This window comes from Lepidochelys olivacea, assembly GCF_965140295.1.
Source record: "Lepidochelys olivacea isolate rLepOli2 genome assembly, chromosome: 3".
NCBI lineage: Eukaryota > Metazoa > Chordata > Testudines > Cheloniidae > Lepidochelys > Lepidochelys olivacea.
In genome coordinates this window covers 32414954-32433865 of record NC_140413.1, presented here as the reverse complement: position 1 = coordinate 32433865, position 18912 = coordinate 32414954, and the positions used below count along the sequence as shown (strand labels likewise).

Sequence of the window (18912 nt, the reverse complement as noted above, 5' to 3'; positions counted from 1 at the left end):
GCATTGTAGAATCAAATTACTATAGATTAGATGGCTCCAACAATAACAGCTGTTAGGCAAGCTTGGTCAAACTTGACTAGAAAGTTCTGCTTCCATCCATTCTTTCATGTAGAGGTGGTCCTACAGAGCAATCCTACCCTTAAAATCTGTGGCAAAATCTTGATGTGAAGGGATTGGACGGAGAGAGGCATGATGACTGTCACAGCTAATTGACAATGATGCATTTAAACCATATCTAGATCTTCAGCAACAATTTGGCTTGCCCTGCTCCAGACCATGGAAATATCTCCAGCTAAAGCATTTACTTACAAACACATTTGGACCAGATCCATTGGGAGCTCCACAACCTCCAGAACTTTTATTATATTGAAGAAAACCTTCCTGGCCAGAGGTATCCTTTTAGGATTTTCTGGCCCAAAAAAACTCTGCCAAGGATTCATAATTTGCAAGTCACTTGGAATAGAGATTTAGATATGCAACTATCTCCAAATCAATGAAATACAATTGTATCTAATGTTAAAAAAGCAACTATAGACATGAGACTATGGCTTATTCACCAAAAGACACTTTTTCAAATATACTGGTCCCCACACAGCTTAATAGTAATGGGCCTCATAAATGCTGGCCCCTGTTGAAAATGTAATTTCTTTGATTCTACATTAGCTCATGGGTTTTCGGAGTTCCCTTGTATTAAGAATTTTCTCGTATGAGATGGGTCAAAGGAACAGTCTGATATTGGAGCTAATCCCCTTAAGTTTCATTCTTCTATATATTTCTGCTATCTGGCAGTTATCTGGTAACAAGGTGGCATGCTTCCATCATGCAGCTTTGGTCACTAAAAAAATTAAACCTGAAAAAATGGAAAAGTTGATCCCCATCTAATACTGATGCCTGCCTCGGTGACATAGCTGACCTCACGGCTAACAAATGACTGGAATTCCGCAGGAAGAGAATGTCTGAAAAATTCCAAGCAATTTTGGCTGATTTTTTAGCAGTCTATGATAATGTAGACCCTGAAAACAGTTTTGTCGATTCCCCTCCTCTCCCTTTTTCCTATCTCTTTATTTACTTTGTGTAGTGTGATGAATCTGGTATTTTGATATATTTGTTGTATTTGGAAAAATTAATAAGTTATAAATATGAAAAAACTGATATAGGAGGCAGAAGAGAGACAGCAACACAGTACCATGCTAGTAGTAGTAGTTTTTGCTTTTGTGGTTAAGGACATAAAAAGTCCCTTTCTTTCTTTGCAAATGGGATAGAAGGACTCTGCTCATGTGTGGGGAGCAGCGAAGGGAAGAAGTTACTCACTTTCTGCAGTAATGATGGTTCTTCAAGATGTGTCCCCCTCTGGGTGCTCCCCTGTAGATATGCTTGTGTCCCTGCACTGCTAATCGGAGAACTTTGATAGCAATGTCCGTTAGGCCCACACATGTGTCGTCTCTCCTTGTGCCCTGCCACGAGGCTAGCTAGCGCACACGGGCTGACCCTTCTCAGTTATTTCTCTACCCCCCGAGTCATAGACAAAAATTTCAAAGTAGAGGGGAGGAGGGTGGGTTGTGGGGCACCCACAGGCACACACATCTCGAAGAACCATCGTCACTGAACAAGTTAATAACTACTTATTCTTTGAGTAGTCTCCCTATGGGTGCTCCAGTGTAGGTGACTTCCGAACAGTATCCCACTGGAGGGCTGGGACTTCAGAGTCAGGTCAGTTACAGATGACCGTACTGTCACCACTCAACAGATTTCTGAGATAGGGACATTCCTGAAAAAGGCAGCGGATGAGGAGATAGACCTCGTGGAGAGTGTGCAAATACTCTCTAGCGGGGTCATGTTGTGAACCTGATAATAGCGTCTAATGCAGTTTGAGACCCATCTGGAGAGTATCTGGGCTCATATTGCTGAGCCCTTGGATCTTTCCGCAATAGAGAGGAAAAGCTTAGGAGACTTCCTAAAAGCCTTTGTCCTGTCTAGGTAGAAGGCTAGGGCTATTCTGACATCTGTAATATAGCCTCCCTGTTGTGGTGGTGAGGCTTGGGTAGAAAATTGGTCTGTGTGGAATGGGGAGGTTACCTTAGAGATGAATTTTGGATGTGGCCTGAGCATAACCTTGTCCCTAAAGAATAGTGTGTAGGGAGGAGCCATCAGAACCACTATTTGTCCTATTCTAGCCGAGGTGATTGCTATCAGGAAGGCCGTTTTCACTGAGAGGTGCATAAGTGAACAGGTGGCCATGGGTTCGAAGGGAGGTCTAGTCAGGCCTTTCAACACCAGGTTTAGATCCCATGTAGGGGTAGGATACTGGGGTTGTGAGAAAAGCCAACTCAAGGAATCATTTAGTGGTTGGGTATGATAGCACTGAGTATCCCTCTACTTGTCGATGGAAGGCTGCTATAGCTGCTAAGTGGATCAGGAGAGAACTGAGAGACAGTCCCGATCTTTTTAGAGTCAGTATATAGTCTAGGATCTTTGGAAGAGTTGCAATGTCATGGAGATTTGTTGGGAAGTACACCAAATCCGGAACCTGGACCATTTCTGCAGGTAAGTAAGATTTGTCAAGGACTTTCTACTGTGTAGCAATACCTCTTGTACCTCCTTCAAGCAGGAGATCTTTATGCACTAACCATGAAGGAGCCACATCTTGAGGTGAAGAATCCCCAGACTGGGATGTAGAGTGCATCCTTCGTTCTGCGAGAGGAGGTACAGAGTGGAGTGGAGACAGATCTGTGGGCATGTCGAAAATTGTGACAGGTAAGAGTACCAAGTCTGTCTTGGCCAAGTGGAAGCAATCAGTATGACGTGTGCTTTTTCTCTTTTTATTTTTAATAGGACTTTCAACAGTAAGGGAAACGGAGGAAAGATGCAGAAAAGTTCCCTGTCCCAGGGAAGAAGGAGATCATTGCACAAGGAGTGTTGCTCCATCCCTGATCTAGAGCAGTAACATGGATATTTCTTCTTCAGGTAAGTGGCAAACAGGTCTGTGGTTGGTGTCCCCCACCACCTGAATAGGTCATGGAGTACTGCTGGGTTTATCTCCCATCTGTGATCGTGTGGGAACTTGCGACTGACACTGTCCACTATCAAGTTTTGTGTGCTCGGAAGGTAAGCTGCTGCTAGCGTAACATTATGGGAGAAGCACCAGTTCCATAGTTTTATTGCTTCTGCATAGAGGAAGGTGATCTGGCTCCCCTTTTTTGGTTTATGTAATACATACATGCTATGTTGTCTGTTAGGCTCTCGTGTGTGATCCCTTGATCAGCAGGAGGAAATGGGCACAGGCATTCCTGACCACCCTGAGCTCGAAGAGGATGTAAAGGGATATCTCCGTGGATGACCACTGGCCTTTTGTTGTGAGGTCATTTAGATGTGTGCCCCATCCTATGAGGTATGTGTCAGTGATGAGAAGCAATGACCGGGGGCGGAGTAAGAGCACTCTGGCCTACAAGTCAAGGTTGCAGCCTATGAATTCCAGGTGCTGCACTGGAGTGAGGGTTGATTTCTGGGCGTCGATCTATAGGCCCAGCTCTGTGAACAAGTGTATTGTGGATTTGGTGACTCAGCAAGCATCTTGAAAGGACCGGGCATGGAGGAGACAATCATCCAGGTAGAGGTAAATCATGATTCCTTGGGACCATAGGTGCACAGCCACTACTGAGAGGTCCTTGGAGAATACTCTCAGAGCTGATGATAGCCCAGAGGGGAGTACTCTGTACTGATAGTGGTCTTGTCCCAGGGTAAATCTAAGCAATCGTCTGTGGGATGATAGGATTGCGATATGGACGTAGGCATCCTGAAGGTCGAGGGCTGAAAACCAGTATCCCTGATCCAATGCTGGAATAATCATAGCTAGAGTGACTTTTTTGAATTTTTGAGCTTTGCTAAACTTGCTGAGTGCTCTGAGATCTAGCATGGGTCTCCAACCTCCCTTCCTCTTGAGTATTAGGAAATAGCAAGAGTAAAAACCTTTGCCTCATAGATGTTGAGGTACTGGTTCTATGGCTCCTGACTGGAGGAGACTATCTCTTGTTGTAGTAAACTCTCATAAAAGAGGGATAGGGAAGGGTTTTGTGGAGGGATGAGGAAGGTAAAGTGGATGGAATACCCATTATGAACAATTTCCAGGATCCATCGGTCCAGTGTTATGTGTTCCCAAGTGCTGCGGAACATTCCAAGGCGGTAGGAAGAGTTGGTCAGCTGTAGCAGTTGGGGGGAGTGGTCTGTTGATGCCTCGACCAATACATCAAAATCTGTGTTTGGAAGTGGATGGTTGCAACATGGAAGACTATGGGCCAAATGGTTTATGCCTGGGTAACATAGATTTCTTTCTCTGAAGTTCGTAATTTGAAAAGTTTGAAAACTCGTGGTGATTGGGGGAGGTCCTGGACAATTGGAAAAAGGCAAATATAGTGCCCATCTTTTAAAAAGGGAAGAAGGAGAATCCAGGGAACTACAGACCAGTCAGCCTCACCTCTGTCCCTGGAAAAATCATGGCGCAGGTCCTCAAGGAATCTATTTTGAAGCACTTGGAGAAGAGGAAGGTGATCGGGAACAGTCAGCATGGATTACCAAGGGCAAGTCATGCCTGACCAACCTGATTGCCTTCTATGATGAGATAACTGGCTCTATGGCTATGGGAAAGTGGTGAAAGTAAAATATCTTGACTTTAGCAAAACTTTTGATATGGTCTCCCACAGTATTCTTATCAGCAAGTTAAAAAAGTATGGATTGGATGAATAGACTATAAAGTGGATAGAAAGCTGGCTAGATTGTCGGGCTCAACAGGTAGTGATCAACGGCTCGATGTCTAGTTGGCAGCTGGTATCAAGCAGAGTGCCCCAGGGACAGTCCTCGGGCCGGTTTTGTTCAACATCTTTATCAGTAATCAGGATGATGGGATTAATTGCACCCTCAGCAAGTTCGCAGATGACACTAAGCTGCGGGGAAGAGGTAGATACGATGGAGGGTAGGGATAGGGTGTAGAGTGACCTAGACAAATTGGAGGATTGGGCCAAAATAAATCTGATGAGGTTCAACAAGGACAAATGCTGAGTTCTACACTTAGAAAGGAAGAATCCCATGCACAGCTACAGGCTGGGGACAGACTGGCTAAGCAGCAGTTCCGCAGAAAAGGACCTGGGGATTACAGTGTAAGAGAAGCTGGATATGAGTCAGTAGTGTGCCCTTGTTGCCAAGAAGGCCAATGGCATATTGGGCTGTATATTAGTAGAAGCATTGCCAGCAGATCGAGGGAAGTGATTATTCCCCTCTATTCAGCACTGGTGAGGCCACACATGGAGTACTGCATCCAATTTTGGTCCCCCCACTACAGAAGGGATGTGGACAAATTGGAAAGAGTCCAGTGGAGGGCAACAAAATGATTAGGGGGCTGAGGCACATGAGTTACGAGGAGAGACTGAGGGAACTGGGGTTATTTAGTCTGCAGAAGAGAAGAGTGGGGGGGGATTTTATAGCAGCCTTCAATTACTTGAAGGAGGGTTCCAAAGAGGATGGAGCTAGGCTGTTCTCAGTGGTGACAGATGACAGAACAAGAAGCAATGGTCTCAATTTGCAGTGGGGGAGGTCTAGGTTGGATATTAGGAAACACTATTTCACTAGGAGGGTGGTGAAGCACTGGAATGGGTTACCTAGGGAGGTGGTGGAATCTCCATCCTTAGAGATTAAGGCCTGGCTTGACAAAGCCTTGGCTGGGATGATTTAGTTGGTGTTGGTCCTGCTTTTAGTAGGAGATTGGACTGGATGACCTCCTGAGGTCTCTTCCAACCCTAATATTCTCTGATTCTATAATAGTGCTGAGTCGTGTACTGGGAGGTGTGTGATTTGTGTTGGGACTGCAGACTGAATTCTGTCTTTTGTCTGGGAGTGTAGATCCCTAACAAGTGGACAGTGGCCCTAGAATCTTTAATAGTGTGAAGAGATGGATCCGTCTTCTGCGAAGAGCCTGGTGCCTTGAAAAAGAAGGTCTTTGACAGTCAACTAGCTCTTTAGGGAAGTCTGAAAGATGTAACCACGGCACAGCCACATAACCACTACCGTGGAAATGGACTGGGTCACTGTGCCAGCTGCACTGAAGGCAGACTTTAGTGCTGTTTTGCCTACTAGCTCTCCCTCCCGGATGCCAGCTTTGAACTGGTCGAGCTGTGACTCAGGAAGCTGATCAATAAAGTTGCTAAGTTTCCAATAGTTGACAGTCATATTTCGCCATTAAGGCTTGATAATTATTGATTCGGAACTGTACTGTGGCCAAGGAATAGACTTTGATCCCAAAGAGGTCCAAGCGTTTCCAATCCCATTCACAGGGAGTGGACCTCATTTGGTATTACAGCCCCAAGAGTTTAACGCATAGACGACAATGGAGTTGGGGGGAACCTAGGAGAAGAAGAATTCCGCGTCCCCACCCAGGCATAATTTTTTTTTCCCAGCCCACTTACAAATAGATGTCACCTATGCAGAGGTCTGCCAGATGGTTTTTGAGGGGTCCAGGAGAGCCTCATTAATGGGAAGGACTATTTTAGAGGATGAGGAACTTTGTGATGGGTGTCCTTGACTTCCTCCAAGGGAATCTGCAGTGTATTTGCAACTCTCTTTGCCAAGTCCTGGAAAAGCTGGAAGACTTCAGCTAAGGACTCTGGTGGAGGGATGATGGGCCTTATCTTGGGAGGAGGAAGATATGTTGGTCCTCCAAGTCACCTCTTCCTCAGTGCCACCCTCCTGTTCCTCCACAATCTCCTCTGGAGGTTCCAAGATTCTGGATGCCATGGCCAAGGGGTCACGTCTCAGGGGTTCATGAGTAAAACTGGAAGCCCGAGAAACGTGGGGGTGATATACAGCCCAGGGATCCCAGCATGGCCACTTGGGCAGTGGACTAAAGCAGGTGGTGGTTCCCATGTGGTAGTGGGGCTGTCTGAGGGTATGCTCGGGGGGCCTCTTGGTAGAGGGTACCATAGGGAGTATGAAAGGAATAGTGGGAAACAGCCTCCTCCGTCTTGCTGTCTGAGTCTGCACTGAAGAGGGGAGGTGTGTGGAGAAGACTTGGTGCTGAGGTCCCGGTGTCAAGAAGAGGAGACTCTGGTACATCAGATACCTGGAGGTCTCTTAAGTGCTGGAATTCTGGCAGTGCTGATCAACCTGGTGCCACGGTGGTACCAATGGAGTTGGGAATCTTGCCCACACCAAACACCCCAGGGCTGGATGGGGCATTGATGACAGCACCGATGGTACAGTGTGTACCGGCAGCATCTTCTTACTGGAGTGCTGGCTCCTATCTTTGTCCATTGATACCACTGACTCGGTGCCTGTGCCCATCGGATCTTTAGGAGCGTAAACGGTACCTGCCACTCCAGATTTTCATGAGCCATGGATGCTGGGATTGTCTTGGTGTTAATGGTACCAAGCATGCTGGAGATTTTTTATGGCTGGCTCGGGGCTCAATCTGGAGACTTCCCACTCTCTTTTTTGATGACTTATGAGAGGGGTCTGGGGCTGCTTTCTTAGACTCACGGTCCTTGGATGTTGAGCGCTGTGGGGAAGACTCACGTTTTCCAGGCGACTCTCAGCACAGGTCTGAGGTGAGGTTGGAGGGCTGCTTCCATGAAGATGATCTTTTGTCTCAACATCCTGTCCTTTCAAGACCTGGGTCTGAGTTGCTTGCAGAGACCACATTTCTGTGGGATGTGGCCTTCCCCAAAGCAGCGTATGCACCAGGACTGCTTGTCTGCGAAAGGGCTGGCCTCTTTGCAGGAGAAGCACTTCTCGAAGCCTGGTGAACCAGACATACCCCGTTGGGAGAAGGATCCTCCAGAAAAAAAGGGGAGGAAATAAAATCTTGTTTCTTTTGTTTTCGTTCGGGAAGAAAAAATAAAGAGAAAAAAACTATAGCTAACACCGAAATGTTAAAGCAGCAAATGGTCGCAAACAGACTGCTTACTCTAGCCAGGGGCAGTTGAAAAGGAACTGAGGAGGGGCAGCCTCAAGGCGGGGCACAAGGAGAGTCAGCACATGTGCGGTCCTAATGGACACTGCTACCAAAGTTCTCCAATCAGCAATCATAGAATCATAGAATATTAGGGTTGGAAGAGATCTCAGGAGGTCATCTAGTCCAAACCCCTGCTCAAAGCAGGACCAACACTAACTAAATCAAATGCAGGGACACAAGCACTCCTACAGTGGTGCACCCATAGGGACACTATTCAAAGAAGAACCAGCTTTACAGAAGCTGTTTATTTCTACTACTGGGTGTACAGATTATAACATTAATTCTCCTTGTCCAGAAGTGCAGAGACTACAGAGAAGCTCTGCACAGAACAGCAAGTAGAGAAATCAAAGCTGTGCATCTACATTGTTCCAGGCTACTCTTCTTGATAGAGTCCTGCTTCTGAAGCACCAACCAGTGACAATGAAAGGTTAGGCTACAAAGAGGGATCAACAAAGTCAAATATGGATCTAGGTCTGAGTTACTTAAAAATTATTACCTTTCTTCTTGTGTCTCATCCTAGCATTTGAGATTAGCTTGAGGCACTCCAGCTAACAGCCCCTAGATTTAAATTAGGGCTGTCGATTAATCACAGTTAACTCACACGATTAACTCAAAAAAATTAATTGCGATTAATCGCAGTTTTAATTGCACTGTTAAATAATAGACTACCAATTGAAATTTATAAATATTTTGGGATGTTTTTCTACATTTTCATATATATTGTATTCTGTGTTGTAATTGAAATCAGTGTGTATTATTTTTTATTACAAATATTTGCACTGTAAAAATGATAAACAAAAGAAATTGTATTTTTCAATTCACTTCATACAAGTACTGCAGTGTAATCTTCGTGAAAGTGCAATTTACAAATGTGGATTTTTTTTTTTTTTGTTAACGCGTCTGGCACGTAAATATCTTGTGACGCTGGCTACAACAGTGCCATGAGAACACCTGTTCTTACTTTCAGGTGACATTGTAAACAAGAAGCAGGCAGCATTATCTCCTGCAAATGTAAACAAACTGGTTTGTCTGAGCGATTGGCTGAACAAGAAGTAGGACCGAGTGGACTTGCAGGCTCTAAAGTTTTACATTGTTTTATTTTTTAATGAAGTTGTTTTTTTTTTTACATAATTCTACATTTGTAAATTCTACTTTCATGATAAAGAGACTGCGCTACAGAACTTCTATTAGGTGAACTGAAAATTACTATTTCTTTTGTTCTTTTACAGTGCAAATGCTTATAAACAAAAATAAATATAAAGTGAGCATTGTACACTTTGTATTCTGTGTTGTAACTGAAATCAATATATTTGAAAATGTAGAAAACATCCAAAAATATTTAAATAAATGGTATTCTATTATTGTTTAACAGTGTGATTAATCGCCTGACAGCCCTAATTTAAATGTTTGTGGAATAGCTGTCTCCATAATTGGATAGACTCTGAAATGTGCTTCTCAGCTGCTCTGCCCAAGCCTAAGTTTGCTGATCTTCAAGTCAGACTTTTTATTAATGGATGATTTTTGTTGATTTCAAGGAGATGGTTTGATGTGCCTTTGAAGGTGATATTGTGATAAAATTATTTTGAATTACCATAATTAAATCAAAAATAGATACATATTATAAATCTCTCTTCTTTTATGTTGCTATCTTTCTCACCCGTCTATTAAGAGCAGTTTTGCTGCCAAGTTTGGTCATCTCTCCAAGGCTGTTCTGAGAAACTCTTCTGTCAACTTCTTCATGTATTCCTAAAGAATGACATTTTCCCCATTAAAATACATTTCACTCTTCCATTTCATCTGCTTATTCCAACTGTAAAATGTCTGAAGTTACCAAATATTTGCACAAGATGTTATTAAAAAGCTAAGGATTAATGGTTTCAAGATTACTTATTTTATAACCTTGTTATAGTCTCCTTGCATTATAAATTTACCTGAAGTATCTGTATATGGAATATCTCCATTGGTAGTTGAAGCTACCATCAGCTTTTTTGCACTACTGAGCCCACGACTGTTAAGAAAGACAGGCAAATGGACAATATTTCTCATGTAATCATGTCCATTTATGTTCGAATCACGTAACACACTATTGAGGTTCTGGTTAATTGCCTTTATAATAATATGTGGGTCACTTGCAAAAATGGCAATAAATGGGCCTTTTGAAAACAGGACTCGTACCTGCAATCAGAAAAAAAGGTAGATTGTAAATTGTTTTTTTACTATGTGCCATTAAACATTCTTATAGTTAAAATTTTATATTTATTTTGTTTTGATGAGTTCAATAGACAAACTATATGGAACACAACATATTTTTTTCTACTACATTTACTGTCAGAAGTAATTATATTAAATAGTACCATGAAAATAATATGCTTGATATACCACTACAAATTCATACCAAATTCGTAACTCCTGAAAATTTGTCAGCTAAAATATCCTTTTAATTTATATAAATTTTAGTTGAGAAGTTTGAAAAAACTCTTAAACCAAAAAAACTAAGCTCAAGATTACACTTATTCATAGCGCCTTAGATCTCAAAGCACTTATTCATTAAAGAGTTATTCTCAACACTTCTGGGAGCAGATCCTTCACTGGTGTAAACAGTTACAGGTTCTGTTGGAGCTAGGACAATTTACACAAGCTGAGGATCTGTTCCCTAGGAGGTAGGCAAAAATCATCTCTGCAAAATAACTCACTGTGTCAAGCATCTGTAGAACTTTGTCTTGTTCACAAGCATCCAATCCATCTATAATTACGACAAGTCTTGTCTGATTCTGAGTGAAGCTATCAATAGTTTTTGCCATTTTGGCCATCAGTTCCACTTCACACTTCAGAACCTACAAAAGTTAAAAAAAGAAACTTTAAAAATTAAAAGAAAGAATAGAAGCTATTTAGTGGAAATATGGGACCTATTTTAGATTTGGGGCAAAGGCTTTCTAAGCACAATTTTAGTTTTAATGAAGTTTTATATATTTTTTAAAATGTCATTCCTTTTAAAAATTATCTATCTATCCCAACAATATTTTAATATTATTAACTAATACTTTAATTACTGAAAGGGGAAAAGATAAATACAATGGAATTAAAAAAGAAATCAGTTAAATAACCATGAAAACACAGTTATTCATTTGAAATGGGATTTTTTTCTTCCTTAAAGAAAGTTTAAGAGGGCTGTTCTGAAAGGATGAATATTTTTAGTTTCTGTAGTTTTGGTCTGGTCACAGACTGTCATAAGTTAATACAATACTAGCTTCATTTAACAGTGATAAATTAATACACATTTACAGTAACTCAGCATTTCAAGAGTGAGTCAAAAGAGTTCAAAACATCTGTAGCTTCTTCTAATTTCTCCAGTTAAATAGAAGTATTACTTAAGGAAAATCTTTGCATAAAATTTACGCTATCTGCCTTCCTGTTTGAATATCTTTTGTAGCTTTGTGTAGAACGCTTCACAATAAATATTGTAAGTAAATTTTTTAGTGTTCTTTTTAAAGTTTAAGTGGGCGTGGACTGCGGGACAAAAGGATGCAAGTGCCGTTCCTGATGGAAATGATTTTCTTCATAAATAGCTGTGCATGGAACATTCTCCACTGTAAGATAAATATGATGGAACTGTGTAGCTCCTAACTTAAATCAGACAGACAAGATTTCATGAGAATCCAGCCCCAAGCAAACAAGTTTAGGTGCAGAGCACGTAAGTTTTGATCAAGGAAAAGAGACAGTCATGAACAAATTTTAGCCAGTGCCTAATTTCAAAGACTTCTTAAAAATTTAAGAAAAACTAAACAAAAACTATATAAAAATTCAAAGGATATAAAAATATAACCCTCTGAGAAATTTAACACTGATTTTCCTCTTTGAAAAAAGTGGCCAAACAGGAATTTAAACCCCATTTTAATCACATTTTAGAATGCAACCATAACTATGGAGTCCCCACCGGGCTTCTCCATAAACAGTAGCAACACCAGTAAATGCTATCACTTTTGCTACCAAGTGTTTAACTGGCTCTTAAAAATTAAGTCACTCTACCATTGGCTTCATTCTTTTCTTAACCAAAGATACTATGTATGACAAATGACTGACAATGCTCAAAGTAATTTATTCTTTATTAACTTTGTGGTAAAGTTTCTATGATTATATTGAATCTTAACAGTACTTGAAGCAATTGCTTTTATCACATTACTGCAGGTCCTATGATGGGGTGCCCAATGCACACATGCCCTGAGCAGGCTAATGTGGGCCAGGAGTGGCCAATTAACATCACATGTTGCACCTGGAGGGGAACGACGGATTGACAAGGCCTAGTGGTAGAAGAAGCGCAGCTGGGGGAGGAGGCAGGATAGGAGTATAAAGCCAGGAAGTGAGAGCAGGAGGGGGCTGCCAGGAGGAGGTCTGCAGTCACTCCCTAGAGAGAAAGAAAGTTGTCCAGAAACAAAAAAGGAGACCCAGGAGAAGAATAAGCCCTGGGGTCCTGCCCTGGAAGGGGGAGTCTGGCAAGAGGTTGAGACAGGTGAAGCAACCACAGGGAGCAGAGAAATGTCCAGTGGTAAACCCAGAGAAAGCCAAGGAGATGGAGAGGTAGAGTAGGAAATGGCCCAGGGAAACAGCAACAGGGTGCAAGTCTGAGCAGACCTGAATTGCTAGTCATAGGGTTCCTGAACTGGAACCTGGAGTAGTGGATGGACCCACATTCCCCTATCAGCCACTGGGAAAGTGGCACAGCACTGGAGACATGAAATGGAAGACCTTTTGAGGCAGCATCCAGACAGCTTGTCCGGCGGGACTTTGCTACCCTTGAGAGGAGGACACTATACAGTGATATGACTGGAGTGTCAACTCACAAAGACAGAGCACCCTGAGGCCCAAGAGAAAGAGGGGCCACAGTGCAAACAACCAATGAAGGGTTTGCCAGAAGACGCGAGATCTAATTCCCAGACCCAACCACAATGAGGAGCACCCTGTGGTGAGTGGGACCCCTTTACAAGGTCATTTAGATAATTTATTGTCTAGAGTATTGTGTCTTTCTACAACAAAGTAAAATTGTAAACTGAAAATGTGTTTAGCCAATCAAGTAATCCTTGGTTGAACAGACAGATCATATGCACTGAATATAATTTTCAGATGACAGCAATTTTCATTTATTTGAAAACTTGTTCTAATGTTTGAGAGGTTTGGTTTGATCAGATGGATGACATTCTATAGTAAGAGGATTATTATACTTCTTTGTGTTAATGAATGATTCATAATATCGATCCTTACCTTCATGAACCCTTCACTTTTCAGTTTGTGAAGCTTGGAAGCAGCATTATGAAGACGTTTTCTCTGGGAATTTAAGACTGAGTCCAACACTTGCCACCATGTACGACAGTTCAAGATAAAGGCCAAACCAACAACACATGCAACCGATATCAGAATAGCATTCACCGTCATGTTCTTTGGATCCACATTAAAAATGACCAGCAGTGTGATCCCAGCAATAACGCAACCAAGTATGAAGAGAAAGATAACAAAGGATGGGAGACAGCAGGTTTTCTTCCATTTCTTTTTACCTATAAAACATAAAATAGTCATTGGATGTTGCATGCATCTCTAAATTTTCTATCCAATTTAATATAAAAATGCTCAAGTTTGTAAACTCTGTATAGGATTATAACAGTCTAAAAATGGTGGGCTAAGTTTGGCCAAATTCTTGCTAAGAGGATGTTGGGGTACCAATCCAGTCTTCAGTTTGCAGTTTCTCTTGTCGAAGAGACCCATCCTGTATGCGGGTAGTCTTCGCTGTGAAACAGGCTGATAGCTTCTCAGTGAAAAGTCCTGGGCTCATGTGTGAAGCAGAGGCAGTCTGCATTCACGAGTTCTGCAAAGTCTGACAACACTACCTCTATGGCAGAGGAGAAATAGGATCGCTGCAGGATAAGGGCATAGATTTATAAAAATTTCTTGTTCTGAAGTCTATTTCTGTCATCTGATTTACACTATCCATGCACAAACTCCCTCCCTTTCACTTTTTTTATTTTCATAGGACGAGGGCTGAAAAAACTATTTTGGTTTTCATTAAGATTTAATCTCAGCAGTTTATTATTCATTATGATTATTTATTAAGCACTGGCAACTGTTTGCTCAAAGCTTGCAGGGTGAGTGAATGTGAATTGTGACAGGGCAAGGACAGATGGCTATAGAAAAGTAGTGGGAGATAGCTATATTAGCTCCAGGCTAAACAAATCCCTGGTACCAGGTTAAGTGAAATGGAAGCTGCTCCAGGTCAATTAAGACACCTGGGGCCAATTAAGAACTTTCCAGAAGGCAAGGAGAATGCTAGGTTGATTGGGACACCTGAAGACAATCAGGGGCTGGCTGAAACTAGTTAAAAGCCTCCTAGTCAGCCAGGTGGGGTGCATGTCAGGAGCTGTGGAAGGAAGTTGCGCTGTTGGAGAGGCGGAGTAGTACACACCATATCAGGCACAAGGAAGGAGGCCCTGAGGGAAGGGTGAAGTGGAGCTTGAGGAAGTAGCCCAGGGAATTGTACATGACATGTTTCTAAAAGGTCAGCTACCATAGCTGATACTATTAGGGTCCCTGGTCTGGAGCCCGGAGTAGAGGGTGGGCCCGGGCTCCCCCCCCGCCCCCCCACACACACACACACACCTTTGCCCCCTGATTAGTCACTGAGACTGGGAGACAACAGAGACTGTGCAAGGAAGGATAACTTCTCCTCACCTCCCTTGCCGGCTTATGATGAAAATGGCTCAGTAGACTGTGACCCTTGTCTCTAGAGAAAGAAGGATTATGTGGAGGGTCACAGTGAGCCTCTGAGGCTAGCGAAATCCACCAGGAAACGTGGGACCCACAGAGGCAAGGACAGAGCTTTGCCACAAAATATATACCTAAATATTATTGGATTAAATTTTCCAAACCCTCCCTTCCCTTTTGTGGGATCAGTTTGCAAAATTTTCATGTGTACAAACAAATTAGATTGCTAACTACCTGGTTTTAAGTTCAAAACTGACAGATATTCAACTACTAATACAAAAAGAAGTCTCAGAAGTATGAAGTGACCATCTAAGCTACAATCTGTGATTTTTTTTATCCATGCCCTACTACCCAGTGAAAAAGAGTCAAGAACATCTAGGACCTTCTACTAACAGATGATTCCTCCTGTGAAGTAGGAAACTTTCCACTTCTGACTAAGATGATCAAGAAGCCAGCAAAAATGTCTCCAACTTCATTTGACAAGTGCTAGTATCCTACATCCCTGTCAGTAAGGGGAGGGGCATGGAACAGAAAAAATAACTGTTTTTGTTGATGGATTATTCTTTTGCCGTGGACAAGTGATGTAATATTTGCACTCCTGCTGATTCTCCTGACTGCATTTAACACCGATTGCATACTCCTGTTTGATGCCTGAGAGCTTGCAGGGATGAAATGAAATTCCTTCTCCTTTCTCTCAAACCAAACCCAGTGGGTAACAACGAGCAATTACTTCTTCAATCTCCAGAGCCCTCACCTGTGGTGTTTCTCAAGGTTTAACCCTCTGCCTATCACATTCAGTACCTATATGAAGCCACTGTGTAAAGTGGAATAAACAGCATGGCTGGAGTGCCGGCCGTACACAGATTACACCCACCACATCATCTTTATCATCAACGAAACAGCATCACATACCAGCTTCCTCAATGCCTGGCCAAAAGCAGCAGGTGCAGCTAGCTGAAGAGCAGTTGGCTGAAGCTGAACTCAGGCAAGATGGAGGAAATATTTGAGTGAATTGAGAAGTGCTTTGAAGAACTCATCTTCCCTACAACATCCCATTTTGTTGAGAATGTCTTCCCTCTGACTGTCAAGTCAGTCAGCAGCCTTGGAATGCTTTTGAACTCCTCACTGCTACTGGAAGTACAAATATCTATGGGTGAGAAGAGTCCACCCTTTTCCATTTGTGGTCAGCCAGAAGATTCTGCCCTACTTCTGTCACAGAGTTGGTCACAGTGATAGAGTTGGAAGGGCATAACGAGTGGGGTCCCGCAGGGATCAGTTCTGGGATCTGGTTCTGTTCAATATCTTCATCAATGATTTAGATAATGGCATAGAGAGCGCTCTTATAAAAATAAGTTTGCGGACAATACCAAGCTGGGAGGGGTTGCATGTGCTTTGGAGGATAGGATTAAAATTAAAATGATCTGGACAAACTGGAGAAATGGTCTGAAGTGAATAAGATGAAATTCAATTAGGACAAATGTGAAGTACTCCATTTAGGAAGGAACAATCAGTCACACACATACAAAATGGGAAATGACTGCCTAAGAAGGAATACTGTGGAAAGGGATCTGGAGGTCATAGTGGATCACAAGCTAAATATGAGTCAATACTGTAACACTGTTCCAAAAAAAGCTATCGTCATTCTGAGATGTTGTGATGTTATCTGATTAAACTGTGACCATACAGATCATTGTTGCAACCACTCATATATTTGCAGCAAATCTTGTACAACGATCATCAAGTGAGGTGTCTATGAAAAGGTTATGATTATCCTATCTGTATGATGTATCATTTTTGTATTTGAAGTTATAAGTATTGGCTCTATACTTGGATTTCAAATGTTTGCTCCTGGGGTAACGCCCAGCACATCTTGGAGGGACTATTTGAATTAAGTGGCTCATGAAGAAAACACTTGGTTGAATATGGACCATGGGAGACGCCCATCTTCACTGAGTGGACTGTCATGTAAACATGCTGTCTGGAATGTAGGTAATGGCTTCCTGCAGTGACTGAGGGAAATTGAGCATGAACATGTGACTTACCCATGTGACTCCAAACTCCATCTTGTTGCTGTAATTTTCCACAATGGGATGCCCTCCACATGGCAAAATCTATAAAAGGCTCTGGAAACACCTCCACTTTGTCTTCAATCCTGCTTCTTACCTCTGGAGGAACTTTGCTACAAACGGAAGCTCTGAACAATGGACTGAATGACCCATCCAAGCTGTGGATGTACTCCAGAGACTTGACTTAAGCCAGCAGTTTATTCCATCACTGCTACAAGCCTGAACCAAGAACTTTGCCATTACTGTATGTAATTGATTCCTTTAACCAATTTTAACTCTCACCTTTCTTTCTTTTTATGAATAAACCTTTAGATTTTAGATACTAAAGGTCTGGCATCAGCATGATTTTTGGGTAATATCTAAGTTATATACTGACCTGGGTGTGCGGCTGGTCCTTTGGGATCAGAAGAACCTATTATTTGATGAGACTGGTTGTAAAGAACCACTCATCTCTGAATCCAGTGTTTCTAGTGGTGATATAAGAACTGGAATGCCTGCCTTTATGTTTTCTTGTTAGCCAGCATGGCGAAACAGGAGTTTACTTTTGTGGCTGGTTTGGTATATCTTATAAAAGAATAAGCACCAGTTTTGGGTTGTGTTTTCCCAATTTCTCAGCAGTTCGTCCTGAATTTGGCATCCTCAGTTGTGACACACTCAGGCACGGTTACAGATGTATTAGCAGGAGCGTCGTAAGCAAGGTAAGTAGTAATTCTTCTGCTCTACTGCATGCTGATTAGGCCTCAACTGGATTATTGTGTCTAGTTCTGGGTGCCACATTTCAGGAAAGATATGGACTAATTGGAGAAAGTCCAGAGAAGAGCAACAATAATGATTAAAGGTCTAGAAAACATGACCTATGAGGGAAGATTGAAAAAATTGGGTTTGTTTAGTCTGGAAAAGAGAAGACAGAGGATAGGATACCAGTTTTCAAGTATATTAAAGGTTGTTACAAGGAAGAAGAAGAAAAATTGTTCTTCTTAACCTCTGAGGATAAGACAAGAAGCAATGGGCTTAAATTGCAGCAAGGGAGGTTTAGGTAGAAAAAACTTCCTAACTGTCACGGTGGTTAAGCATTGGAATTAATTGCCTAGGACGGTTGTGGAACCTTCATCATTGGAGATTTTTAAGAGCATGTTAGACGAACACCTGTCAGGGATGGTCTAGATAATACTTAATCCTGCAATGAGTGCAGGGGACTGGACTAGATGATCTCTCAAGGTCCCTTCCAGTCCTATGATTCTACAATATGTGCTTTTGGGTCTTCTAAGCTCAGTTTTGTCAATTCGTTATTCCCACAAATAAAGTCACAAATCCTGAAAAATCTACAACTGATATAGAATGCAGAGGCCTATTTGCTGAGCAACACTGGTTGCTGTTAACCCATCTCTCCAATGCTCTTTGCTTTGCACGTGTCAAAAAGGAGGTGATTTAAATGGCAAGGAAAATAATTGCAACCTCTAACGAGCTCTATATTCATGAAAAATTCTCAACTATGCTCAAGAATACCTTTTGCTTTCAGCTAATTGTTTTTCTATAATCTTTCTACATAAAAAACTACGGTTTCTCAGCTTATTTTTCCAAGGTGAATGGAAAGGGTACAATTACAGCAGTAGTCTATCTTCTACATATCAAAAACTTACAGTTTAAACATAAACAATGCACTGATGTGAAAAAACAGAACACTTTACAACTGCAGTCAAACGGAAAAATCAGAAAAGTCATTTGAGTAATAAATACCTTGTGTATCTTCTGTCTTGAATACTCGAAAAAGTCTTGTTGCTAAGAAACCAAACTCCCTTTCACATGCATCAGAGAGGGTAGCAATCATCTCAGCCATTGAAGTTTCACCACCTACACTGGACAGTCTATTGTAGTCAGTAAACAGAAATCTGAAGTGACACAAAAAGAAGATGTATCTTGTATGTAGAAGTCCTTTTTGGCTAGTGAAAATAAAACCTTCCTTTTCCCCTACAACAGAAAGGTACCCTTTCAAATGTGGCAGAATGAACATTTCAATAAGAATTTCTTTAAGGTATACCACTGCTCTTGTAGCAATTTAGTCTCTTTTCCCTGCCTCCTTCTCCCCCATTTTCAAGCTTTCCT

General features: G+C 41.9%; 1 protein-coding gene across 3 annotated transcripts in view; it reads right to left on the bottom strand.

Annotated features, from left to right (window-relative positions):
* KIDINS220 (kinase D interacting substrate 220) overlaps nucleotides 1–18912 on the bottom strand; it is a 159668-nt gene that overhangs the window by 89039 nt on the left and 51717 nt on the right. For all 3 annotated transcript variants that reach the window (XM_084622063.1, XM_084622064.1, XM_084622065.1), the window contains exons 16-20: nucleotides 18547–18698; nucleotides 13253–13542; nucleotides 10690–10830; nucleotides 9928–10171; nucleotides 9654–9742 (exon numbers count right to left, since the gene is read on the bottom strand). In XM_084622063.1, coding sequence (XP_084478189.1) covers nucleotides 9654–9742; nucleotides 9928–10171; nucleotides 10690–10830; nucleotides 13253–13542; nucleotides 18547–18698 — 916 coding nt within the window. The remainder of the gene's footprint in view (nucleotides 1–9653; nucleotides 9743–9927; nucleotides 10172–10689; nucleotides 10831–13252; nucleotides 13543–18546; nucleotides 18699–18912) is intronic.